Here is a 13,208-nt window from a genome sequence, read left to right on the forward strand (position 1 = left end):
AAAGCAATTCAAGCAAATAATGTTAGCTGTCCGCTGCTATCTTTCCCCTGGTAATCAGCCTATCCTACTCTCTCCCATTATGACCTCTGTTTAGAATTCCTAGCAGCCAAACAAAGAAAGCTCATACAGGACCACAGGCTCTGAGAGGCAGCAGCTGAGTGGAAGTAGGTTGTTCCAAAGCAAAAAAAGGAAAGCAGTAAGTCATCAAGCCATCCTTCTGTAGCCAGCTCTGAAATGGAGTATTTCAAAAAAACTAGGGACTCTGTCACCAAAAATGTACTATGATTTCCCCATACAGTGAATCTTCTTTGATTCAGCACAAAGATTGTTGGTTTATACATAGCAAAAAGGTCTGAAATAACAAACACACAAAAAAGTTTTTATTTGTAAATTCTAAGACAAGTGTAGTCATGGTCTTTTAGTTGGAGGTGAGAGAGGGGATGATATGCTAGAAGATCATTTTGCCACATAGGATTTTATAGTTTATTTCCATTTAATTTTAGCCAATTATAACCCTATGTTATATGAGCTAGGAAAAAGCTGGAAATCATTTGAATATCTTAAGAAAATTGATTAAATTATGATTTAAGCAGATAATAGAATATGCTATGGGTTAAAACTGAAGCTATAGAAAAATACTTATTGATTGTGTGTGTGTGTGTCTGTGTGTGTGTGTCTAGAAGAGGATTTGAAATTGGGACACTAACTCAATTTTCTGTGAGCTTTTTCCCCTTCTGATTTAGTAGGATTATAAGTACCCCTAGTGGGATTTTTTTCTTATTTTCTGCACTGAATGTATATTGCTTTTCTAATAAGGAAACAGTAAAAGAAATTTTTGTCAACAAGTTACTGTATTATCTTTCTCTGTAAAATCACTAATAGCTTTCCATGGCCATTAAAATCCAAGAGATTCAAGTTATGAAAGAAGGAATTCCATTAGACATAAGAACACCCTTGGTATTTCTGGCTTTCTGGTTATGGAAATGTTCATAGGCCCAAAACAGTAAAAAAAAATTATAATTCATCTTCCTCAGAGACTTTTCCCCTTTTAACTTGTCATAAAGATGTTGAGAAATGAAAGAGATGAGTACTTGTTATGTCTTGGCTTCAAGAACAATCTCAGACTAAATGTTCCTTTCGTTTCTCTGATCCTACTGCTTTATGGTCTCTATTAAGGGCACCTAGACAGGAACAGTTCACTGTAAATACAGTGAGAAGTCTGGGCAATTAAACAATGGGCCATGTTCACCCTGTGTTTATTCGCCAGCCATCAAAATGATATACTTTGAGGCAAAAACACAAATTAAATTTAGATCCAACAATCTTGAAATTTCTCTTTATATATTAATTGCAGTTTGCTTGTCTCTAATTATTTTTTTAGGAAAAAACATTTGGCATTATAAAAGGACATCATATGCTTTTTATTTGTATTCAAGTCAAATATCACCACCTTTTGAAATTCAAGTACATAAATAAAGACATAGAGATTCATTAAAAAGGATAATACAATGTATATAATTATACAAATGCTTTTCATTAGACATAAAGTTACATAAAAATGTGTACCCTTGCTCCTTATCAACAGATTGGTAAAAAAAATGAATAAAAATAAAAAAGCAACTGAACAACTTCCAAATCAACATCCCACAGTCTTTATAACAATGTAGTAGAGACTTTCACAGAGGAAATATTCTGTTTCTCATATAAAGTCATTATTGTCACATCAATTTATAAATGATCCCTGGGTTTTGCTATTTTACTTACAAAGTCAGTGCCAGCAGGAGCAGCTGAGAACTACAGACAGGAAGAAAGTTCCTCTGGGTGATACTGGGGAAAAATTTCCTCAATTCCAGCTAACTGAGGAAAATCTAAAGACAACTGTCTAGATTCTTCAAGGCCTTTCAACTAGAAAAATACATCCAGGGATCATAGAGAAAATTTGCTAATTTTTAGAGAACAGAGAGGGTCCTGCATACAACCGCCACATCCATGGACAAAGTTTGGAAGCCACTCTGCAGGTGATCTGTAATGCAAAGTGGCTCGCATCACAAACCGGAAGCAGATGCTATAGATGTCCTACAACATGCAGTTTTCACTTATTCAGAGCACCCTGGATTATTAGAAGCTCATCTGAAGGTTTTTCTGCAGTCCCTTGGCCTTCTCTGTCTGTAGCTGGACAGGCTGAAAGTGGCAGTAATCAATGGTACTCCAGGGAGGACCCGCAATCAATGCCTGAGAAGACCCGACAGATCAATACTTCACTCTTTCGTTTTGAATGAATAATTCTGAATTATTCGCTTCCAAGTCCCTCCACAGGTTTGAGTCCTAATTGCCCTCAGTGACAACTTGGCCCCCATTTTCCCTTCCTGATCACACTTCTCATCTCCTACCCATGTGTCCTATGATCATCTCCAGAATAAACCAGTTTTATTTGAATTCTTGTCACAGGGTCACCTTTCAGGGCAACCCAAACTAAGAGACAAGTGAAAGAGACCCAGTAAATAAAGAAATTTATTGACAGTTTCCTGTAAATACATGAAGAATGAGGCTGAGCTGGATCTCCAAAATGTCTAGGGCCTGCACATTGCCCAGACTCACTTTTTCTCCAAGTGTTCACCACATTCTCTAAGATTTGGTTCCTTCATGGCTACAAAAATGGTCACCAAATACTCTTAGGTCTTTTTCATCTTAACTTCAGTTCTGTTCACTGAGTCCCAGCTCAACACATTCCCAGGAAAGAATTCTACTTGAATCACCTTGAGTCAGTGAAACATTGCTGCTGTTATCATTTTTGAAACAGAGGCATGAATGCCAGAAACTTACTTCCCTAGGTATGGTCAAGGTGGCAAAGTCAAACAGTGGGACTCACTTGGCCATTTAAGCCATGTTCTTTGTAAGAAGGAAGAAACACTTTCCTAAAAACTAGGTTCTTATTCCCTATCTGATGACAGATGTTTGCTAACTCTGTTATTCTATCTTTCATCCATCTTTATAATCTTTATTATAATCCCATGATGTAGATAATTTAATTACACAGACAGACAGACAGGTAGACAGACAGACAGACATACACACACACACACACACACACACATACACACACACCCTTCATTCATATAGGTAAACTAGCATCCATAAACATTTAAGTAACATGTCCAAAGTCAAAGAGGAAGGTGTAGAGCTAGAATGAAACCCAGGTAACCCAGGTCTAGCATCTGCACTGTCTTCTACTGACTCCTAAGAGAAGGGACAGCTACACAAGCAACTCATCAACCCTCCTTCCTTCCGTCACTGCTGCAGCTCAGGGCACCGTTTACCAAGTGGGTAGATGAAGCAGATCTACAAAAATTAGAAGTGGATTCAAGAAAAATAGGATGAGTGGAGACAGCACAGACTGAGAAAGCTTTACTGGGAAATATGCCAGCTTGGACCCCAGAGCACAAAACGAATTTAGCTCATGCATACGGAATCTCCCAATGTTAACCCCTAGATGTATGGGCCTCAAAAATGCCTTTCTGTGAAAATAATGGTTTTTAAGTGGTTTAATGTGTGACAGATGTGCAACGAGATGACAAGCAGTTCACATTTCCAAGTCTTTATTTTGACATTTTACTACAGGCCATAATACTGTCGCCATTTGAAAGTTTTCCTATAAAAGTACATTTTTTTAAAATTCTCTCCCAAAGGGACATTTGCACTTCAAACTATTGGACTTGGGATTAATATCCTACTACAGAGTTTTAAGAATACCATTGCTGGCCCTTTAACAGGTTTTCTTTTATTGGTATGGTAGTAGGGCTCCTTCTGAATTCTTACTTTTTCATTAATACATGTTTGCAAAGAGTCCTGGCTTTCATTTCGGCACATCTATCTGTGCATACAACATGGCCCCCGAGTTCTTACCAAGTCAACAAGCCAAAATTTTAAAAACAGTGTTTTAAATTTAAAAATTAATAACACCAGAGACTGTTAATACTAGCTAAATAAGCTATAACATAAGTTGATGTAACGGTGTATGGTTGGTAAGATCGCTTTTTTTGTGGTCTTTTTCCTTTTTTATCGGTACCGGGGATCGAACTCACAACTGCCTGCTTGCAAGGCAGGCGCTTATGACGCTGAGCTAAATCCCCAGCCGAGTTGCTCATTCTTAAGAATAAGTTGAATGCAGCCCTGCAAGGGAGCTAAAATGGTGCATTACTTCCTTTGTCTCTGAGGTAGTAACTTGGCTTTTGTGTTGCCTTGTGGTTTAAACCCCTGAATCCCTCACTCTTCTCCTCTTCACCCTCACTGCATTGCTATCTCTCCCCTTCCCTTGTCACCTCCTGTTACCATTTCACTAGGTCAGATTCACTTCTGAGCATGTGTTGTCATTAACCACTGCATCTGAACAAAATGTCTCACTTTACATAATCTTTAAGTAGCAGATAGAATGTGGCACAGCACAGCACCCACCCCACTCCAATGAGCTCTCCAGAACACACAGGTCCCTCTTCCACCAAGGCTCTCTATACTGTCCCGAGGGCTTTGCTTGTAAACCTCATGCAATCTCATGAAAAGGATCACTTCCACCTTCCACACTTAGCTCTGTCTGTTCAGGTGTGGTTATTTGTGTATGGGGGAAAGAGGTTGTGTGTGTGTGTGCATGTGTGTGTGGCCAAATTCAATTGAATTCACCTTGCAGGAAGTCACGTGCTACTGACAGGTTGTATTGTAATACCTACTTAAGGAGCACAGAAATTGAGGAACAAGTCCCTCCTTCCCTTTCCTCAGCTTCATTTCACATATCTCCTGGAAAAATAGCACTTCCAGTGAGTGACTTTCAGGTTAAGAGATGCCCAGTGGCACCACAATGTCACAGGGGAATTACCAGGTCTCTCACATCACAGCACAAATCTCAACCCAGCCAAACTACCACTCCTGCTCTTTCCTATTCATGCTGAGACTATTCAGAATTAAACTGGAGAAAGACTTAATCTTCATCATTCAAAAGATGCTCTGGAGATGTACCAGTGCGAGAGACACAGAGAAATAAAGCAGCTACTGTTCAGAGGAAAGAGAGGCATTGAAGATGATATAGCAGTCTTGTGGCCTTATGCCACCACTGTCATTCCAGGTACGATGGGCCAAGACTGAAGTTTCCTGGTGCCTCAGTTACCAATTTACTGTTTCTTACATCCTAATACCTCCTTCAGTAATCAAAGGAATTCCCCTAAGTGCTCGTCACCTAAAGTGAGCACAGTGTTAAACTGTCTCTGTAGATGGTGCTGGAGAAACTGCAGGACAAAAAGACTTCCTGCAACTTCTGACGGGCAGGGGTAGGCAGTCTGGTTTGGAACTGACCTGTAGAGCCTGTCCTAGCCCCAAACCCAGAAACACTCTCCTGTGACACTGCAGCCTCAGTGTGGTGCCCTCTTAATGCAGGCCTCTAGTCCAGAAGTCAGAGCCCAGCATGGCCCATGCCCTAGAAAGGCCTCATGCACAGAGCCTGGACTCACCATTCCTCCCTCCCAGGGATGCTCATCTCAGCACCAATGGTTCTGAACCTCTGATGTGTGTCCATGCCATAGGTACTAATTGGTAGCTCCTCCTCCTGTCCTACAGGGAACTGATCCTACTGGCTCAACAGAACCAGACCAGCTCCCTCCTGGCCCACCCAGGCAATCTCTCTGCTGACTGCTAGGCTACCACACTTGGACCCTTCTTAATTTGTCCTTCCTGGGTCAGCTCCTTCAGCCCTAGGATAACATGTTGAGCTTCTTTCTATTTTACTGTTACACTTACGTCACAGTGAAACATTCTTCATATTAAAATTCCTCTACTTGGTCCACAGTGTCATTTCTATCATCTGATTGGAACCAGCCTGCCACATTTCATTCTGAAACTTGGGGCCAATGTGCCAACACTAAGTATTTAACATAGAATAGTTACCTGTTTCATGGGTCTTGACATCTGAAGCTATTAAAGGGGTTCAGCTTCTTTTTGAACATCCTCCTGTCTTACATGTACTGTATTAAAGATGGCTATCTATTCTGTAAATGTCCTTCCCTGGAGCAGTAAAAGTACATCCCCGTGCCCTTGAACTTGGCTGGCCTTGACTTACTTTGACCACTAGACTGTAGCAGGTAGGCTGCTACTGGCTCCATCCAAGGACATCCAAGAGTCACCTTACAGATGCCTTGCACTTGCTTTTTGTCCTTCTGGAATTTTATGCTACTACTGTAATGTAAATCAAGGCTACATGGAGATGTGGGGCCCCACACACTCTCTGTTGAGTATCTTCTGTTTAAATTGAAATGCCAGAGCAATGAGGTCAACATGGACCCACAAGCTCATGTACCCAGGTCAGCCCAGCAAGAGCTGCCTAGTAAGCCCTCAGACAAGGCTTCTTTGAGCAACTGGAATTGATAGCTGCATAGCCGTATTACAGGTCACTAAAACCTACAGCCCCTCCTCACCAACTCATCTCCCAATTTCTTACTTATCCAATAAATTAATTTGAGGACACTTCTTTTGACCAGCCCCTCCAGAAAAGCATGCTGAAATAACACACCACACTATTATGCAGTCCCTTTCACATCTCTTTCCAGTAGGAAATGTGAAATTATGTACAATTATATATACCTGGTGATTTGAGTGTCAATATTTAAAATGACAAAATAGAAAAATAAAATAAACATGAAGAGACAAGCTCAAATGTTTACAGATTTGTGTTTACTTAGAAAAAATGAGGACTATAAGAAGGCAAGGAAAATAAGATGTAAAAACTGAAGATAAATGACTTTGAATTGCTAGTCAATAAAGAAGTGAGGGCTTTCACAGACAGAATCAATCATCAAAGAGCTTCCTATGTTCCTTTTCATGCTGCTGGGAGCTGAGAGCAAACCAGACTGAAATTATCTGTGAGGAAGACAGCATGATGCTTCCATATTCATACTTGTAATCTTGGCTGAACAGGGCTTAACACTGCTAGAGACACAAAATGAAACTGGGCACATCTTGACTGTCTACAGTATGATACAGCTTTATCCATAAACTGGTGTCAGGTGATTGAAAGACAATGTAATGATGAAATTATATGAAACCATTAGTGTCCTTAACTTGGAACTGTATTTCTCCTTTTCTAGAAACTCTGTAACTTTTCATTTTGGAGCATTTGTTGGGGGCTGAGAGGGAGCGTATCAGGAATCAAACTCACTACCTTGCACTTGCCAGGCAGGTGCCATGCTACTGAGCTGTATGCCTGGCCCCATAACTTCATTTTCAATTCAGAAGCTACCTCAGGCTTTATCATGTTTGATGTTGTTGCTGAAACCCTATCTAAACATTTTTACATGTTGAATAATGAAAAAACCATGAAAGTTAGAAAATTTTTAAAGGAAGAACTTTTAGTTGAATAAAAGTAAAACTTGGCAAATAATAAATATATTACATTGACAAAGGCACCTGGAATATGCCCATTTTAACAGAAAAATCACAATATTCCTGAAGAAAACATTAATCATAGTGTAACATTTTAATTCACAACATATTAAGCCACCAATTATTCACTATTCAGTTATCAGGGAAAATGGTTAAGAGCCCACACTCCAGAATCAAGCTCTTTGGATTTGAATCCAGGCTTGGCCACTTACTAGTTATATGATGGTAGATATGATTGATCCTTTAAAATTACTTCCTGGTAACCTTTATTTTAAAGAGGTTTGAAGATTAAATGACTATTCAGTCCACTTAGCAGTAGCAAACACTTAGTAAGCACTCAAGAAGTGTTAGATAAATACAAATAAGTAAAATCATGGGGTTGGTAACATAGTATGGTGGGTTATCATTAATGTAAACTCTCTAATAATTTCTACTCATATCTTCTGTTTATATTCACGAAACCAGTGTCCATTCCACTGAGTCCTTAAGATGTGTTTAATTCCATTTGTGCAATTAAATGTTAAGTTCATTCAAAACTTCTTCCTACCTAGCAAGCGGATAATATAATACAACAACTCTCTCTCCCTCTCTCTCTCTCCCTCTCTATCTCTCTATCTATCTATCTCTATCTCTGTCCCTCTCTTTCTCTTTTTCTAAACCTGTCTGTGTGTCTGCCTGACTGTCTCTGTCTCTGTCTCTCTCTCTCTCTCTTTCTCTCTCTCCCTCTCCTTATAAGGGCAGGTGACAATACTCAGGTAAATAAATCTTATCTTCTTGGGCCATAGAAGAGCCATAACAGAAGAAATTACAGGCTACGGCATCCCCTGCCCACCTGATTAAAGCACTTTATAATCCAGCAAACACACACACACTGAGCTGAGCATGGAAGCACAGCCTGTAATCCAGGATCCTCAGGAGGATAAAGGAGGAGGATCGCAAGTTTTAGCCAGTCTTAGTAACTCAGATCATGTCTCAAAATAAAATTTATTCAAATGTCTGGGGTGTAGCTTAGTGTCAAAGTGCCTGAGCAGGTGAGTTCAGTGCCCAGTACCACAAAAATAAATAAATAAATAAATAAATAAATAAATAAATAGAGGCAAGTATTCCAGCATTCTGATTTTAATTGCATTAAAAAGAGAAATAACTTCCTTTCATTTTATCTATTCAGAATATTTACTAAGATTCTGACATTCAGCCTGTGGGTCTTGAAGAAGCCATGTTTGTGTTTAGTGAGGGACACTCATGATAAACCACTCAGATGCAAAGGGTCCTCTACTTACCACGTGGTTTACAACCTGAAATTGTAAGTCAAAGATGCATTGAACACCCCTAACCTGCTGAATAGCACAACTTGGCACCAGGGTACACACGGGAGCATTCACTGTGTTCAGTGGCTGACTGGGAGCTGCAGCTCAGTCACTGCCAGCACCTGCGAGGCATTTTATTGAACAGCAGTGGCCCAGGAAAAGATTAAAATTCAAAGTATGGCTTCCACCAAATGCATTTTGTTTGCACACTGTCAAAGTCAAAAACTGTAAATTAAGCCATCCAAAGTTGGCAATCATCTGTACAATATAAGATCAGGAAGAAAGAAGGGCCATGAAACACTAAAGCAAGATTTGGGAGTTGAGTCTGGAGGTTTGTGTTTTGGGCAGGTGATCAGGGAAAGGCTCTTTATACAAGCACATTTAAGCCAAGATCAGAATGAACTAAGGAAGTAAACTCTGTAGCTAACTAGAGGAATAGAATTCCAAAGGGGAACATTTTGGAGATCTATAAAAACAGCAGGGGGGTGAAGGTTTGGGAGGGATGATAGCTAATGATAATTTTGCACAATAAAAGAACAATTTTCTTTATAGCACATCCTGCTGGGTATTCTTCACAATCATGGAAGTACTGGATCACTCACGAAGCAAATATTTTTGTGAGACTGCTGGATTCAGTGCTAGGGATTAGTAGTCAACATCATCCTCATGAACTGTCACAAAATAAATAAAATATTCAGCTGTGTGGAGAAAAATACATGGAATGTATAGACCAGAGGAATGTACTTTGGCTAGGGTTCATCTGAAAAGGCTACAGTTCGGCAGACAGCTGACAGGCGCGACAAGGGTATTCCAGGGAAAGGGGACAGCATGTGTAAGAGGTTCTGGGGTCAGAGGCCAGGGGCGTTATTCCCAAAGTCTAGTTGGAAGAAAGCTGGATAACCAGCAAAGGCCTGTATATGCAGGGTTACACAGTTACAATTATGCTGAGAACCTGGTCTTTTCATTAGCAATCAGAAGTGACTGAAATGTCCTAAGCCTTTGAAGATTTTAAATTCCAAATGCCTTATAACTTCTTAAGCCCTTAGGAGGTACAGTCCAGCTAGACATGTTTTGCTTTGCCTCAATTTATCCAAGTTTCTATGCAGCATTATTTAGAACTATCTAATTACCTAGGGTCATAACATGAACAGGATCATAATAAGCAGTGTAGGCTCAAAAACATTCTCATTCCAGTAGTAGCCAAACTCCCATTTTCATTATGCCGCTCTCCATTGTTAAATAAAAATACATGTTCTATGAAGAATCAGCATGAACTACTTCTCAAAACTCAAATCCTAAATCTACTTTGGAAAGGTAATTGATGATGGTCTACTACATTTTTTCCTCTGGCATTAGAGTAAAACAGAATTTTTTTAAAAATGGAAACAAGAACTATATTTTGATATTATTTTCCTTGCAAAGATAACAAACATTTGCCTAATAATAAATCAATCAGTTGAGGAAAAGAAACTTTTGTTGAACTTCTGTTCTAGCACGATCATTTCAGCTACGTGCCCGTAAACCATTTATGTAGCAGCTAGAATACAGAACACAGAACTTCCTATAAGAGTTATAAAGAGAACTTCTGTAAAATAAATATCAAAGGAAAAAAGCAAAAAATAAAGGGAAAATTATACAGGCATATAAAATTCATCAAACTTAAGGACCATGAGGAATGGGAATAAAGGTTCCCCAGGCACCCCAAATCCACATTTATAGGTTCAGAGCTCCAAAGAATCACATGAAAATTATAAAATTTGAAAGAAAGTACTTTACGGAGTTTACGTCATAGGAACCTTTTAGAGACCAAGGGCCCAAACCACAATATTTATCACAGAGTGGCAACACTGCACCTGGACCTGAAGATTGAGGGTTTAGTTTAGAAAAAGCAGCTCATCGGGGGCTGGGGATTTAGCTCAGCGGCACAAGCACCTGCCTTGCAAGCAGGCGGTTGTGAATTCGATCCCCGGTACCGGCAAAAAAAAGAAAAGCAGCTCACACACCTGGCTCCCATGCCTGCTGCAGCACACGTGACGTAATGGGTAATGGGAACCTACTCTAAGGTAAACGACAATCTAAGAAAAGACACGCAGTGTGAGACTCAGAGCAGTGATCGTGAAAAATATTAACTTCATGTTTCTCCAAGTTAAAAATTCAGAGAAAGCACCAGAATGAAGATATGAAAAATTCAAGAGAAATCATATCTCAGACAATGTATTTGGGTAATTTTATATTTGAAATAATAAAGACTCCAATTATTACAGACCAGACAATGTCAGGACCCTGGCCAGGTCCCCTTCTACTCATTTTTCATCCTGAGTCAGCATCGCAGGACCTCAAACAATGCCTGGAGACTGTGTAAGGGCTTCTCCCAGTTCAAGCTAGCTCCTAGCTACATGACGGTTCCCACTTGCGACGGACAGGAAGATATTCCAGCTTCTCACCCAGCATTAGGGCCACGCTAAACTGCAGCCTGTTACCGCATACACTGCTCTATAGTGTTCATCATACCAGCTCCTCTCCCTTCACTGGCTCCCCTTCTCCTTCCACGCTAGTGTTTCCTAAGCTCTCTTGCAAACAGTTTCATTTGAACCCTTGCTTAATAGTCTGTTTTGGAGAATCTCAGGATAAGAAAGTAATAGAATATAACCTTCAACTTGGTTCTTTAACCTGATACAGTGGAAGATATTAAAAACTAGGAAGAAAGACAGATATAAGCACAACCTCACAGTGAAACCCAGTGAATAAGGAATTTCTATTAACTAAGGTAGAGGGAAAAGGTGAAAAATAAACAGGAAAACTTTAAAGTAGTTTATAAGATCAAAGACTTGATAGAAAGAGGAAAGATAATAAAACACATTGTACATACTATTAAAACAAGCATGATATACCTACATGAAATAATAGCTTATTTGTATAAGCAGGGTTCAGTTTTTCTAGCTCTCCATTAATTTAAAAATTAACAGGCATTATGAACCTATCTTTAGCATAAGAAAGCAAAATCATTCTCATCTTCTGTATTTCTTCCTAAAAAATTTGTACATTTGTTACATGAACACACATATACAAAAGTTATCATATTAACAATTATGAACTTAATTCTTAATTTTGGCAATAAAAATATGCTTATACCAAATACAACTGAAACTTAAGTTTGTATTTTACCTACTCTGTAATTTTGACAATCAAATCTGTTTAGGAATATATTACGAATTCATATTTTTGTAATAAATTTTCATTATTTCTGAAAAACCATGTAAATTAAATGAAAAGTAGTTTTTCCAGCATCAAGTAATAGCTGGTCAGCCTTATGGTTAACACATTAAATATGAAGGTAAACTTGCAGATTCCAAGGACTATTAGCCTGGCCACCAGCCTTTTTTGCATTTTCTAATGAAACTATTTTTTAAAATAAAATGTAAGAAATTTCCAATAAAATAAACCAAAGTTACCCTCTACAAACATTATTCTGAATATATATATATGAAACAACTTTGTAAAATGGGATTGCTATTTCAAGACAAATTCTAACCTCTCTCAAGAAGCTTTAGTTTCAATTCTATTTCCAGGACTCAATTTACAATAGGCCAAATTTTACAAAAAGACAATGAAAGTATCTTGATTACTTAATACATTGAATCATACTTCAGAATATTTTTCTGATATTTGCTATTATACTGACAACCCTATTTGCTTGATAATTTCAACAGATTGAGATAAATGATGTGTGATTAGCAAAGAAGATTCTCACTTCATAATAGCTTGCAAAGGAATTCTCAAAGTATTTTTTAAAAGTTACACGTGTCTACATTTCTCAAAAATTTACTCTAAGCATCTCATTTGTTAACATGTGTCTAAGTATATATGTCACCATTTATTCATTTATGAAATAGAATTTATTCAATAACTATTATTTTCCAGATATCAGGCTACATAATGGGGTATAAAACTTTCTCTAGACTTTAACATTTAAAGGTAGAAAAGAAAAAATAGGTGCCCACAAGTAAATGTAATAAAATATCCCAAGTATTGTATTGGTTAGCATTTCTACTAGTGTATTCACAGATTTATTTAACAAGTATCACACACCATTAATGTGCCAAGGGTTGCCCCAATTTTTAGTTATAAAAGTAGTCCCCATAAGGGGGAATGCTACATTAGAAGAAAGATTAATTTTTGTGATGGTTCTCTTACACATACATAATGATCCATAATTCTCTTTGTGTATATTACTTAGACAACTGAGGAAAATTTATTAATCTATCTTTCCTAAAATTCTTTTCTTTGCAAGCTAAAATAGAAATGAAAGCCCAAACCAGTCAAATACAATGACTGAGATTCATAAGGCAAGTATCCTTACCAAGAATACAAGATTGTTCCAACAACAGACGTGAGCTTACTGTTTTCTTGTTTTTGCTTTGCCAAACCAAAGTCAGCTACAAGTAAGAGAACAAAGCAATACGTTAGTGTTTTCCGGACTTA

General features: G+C 38.3%; 1 protein-coding gene across 10 annotated transcripts in view; it reads right to left on the minus strand.

The window, feature by feature from the left end:
- Nek10 (NIMA related kinase 10) overlaps positions 1-13,208 on the minus strand; it is a 234,913-nt gene that overhangs the window by 133,568 nt on the left and 88,137 nt on the right. For all 10 annotated transcript variants that reach the window (XR_010050080.1, XM_063257051.1, XM_063257055.1 and 7 more), the window contains one exon: positions 13,087-13,162. Coding sequence is in view for 9 of the 10 variants with exons in the window: in XM_063257051.1 (XP_063113121.1) it covers positions 13,087-13,162 (76 nt within the window). In the remaining variant the exon portion in view is untranslated. The remainder of the gene's footprint in view (positions 1-13,086; positions 13,163-13,208) is intronic.

This window comes from Cavia porcellus, unplaced genomic scaffold (assembly GCF_034190915.1).
Source record: "Cavia porcellus strain 051 isolate PalLab524CR breed Dunkin Hartley unplaced genomic scaffold, mCavPor4.1 scaffold_10, whole genome shotgun sequence".
Taxonomy (NCBI): domain Eukaryota; kingdom Metazoa; phylum Chordata; class Mammalia; order Rodentia; family Caviidae; genus Cavia; species Cavia porcellus.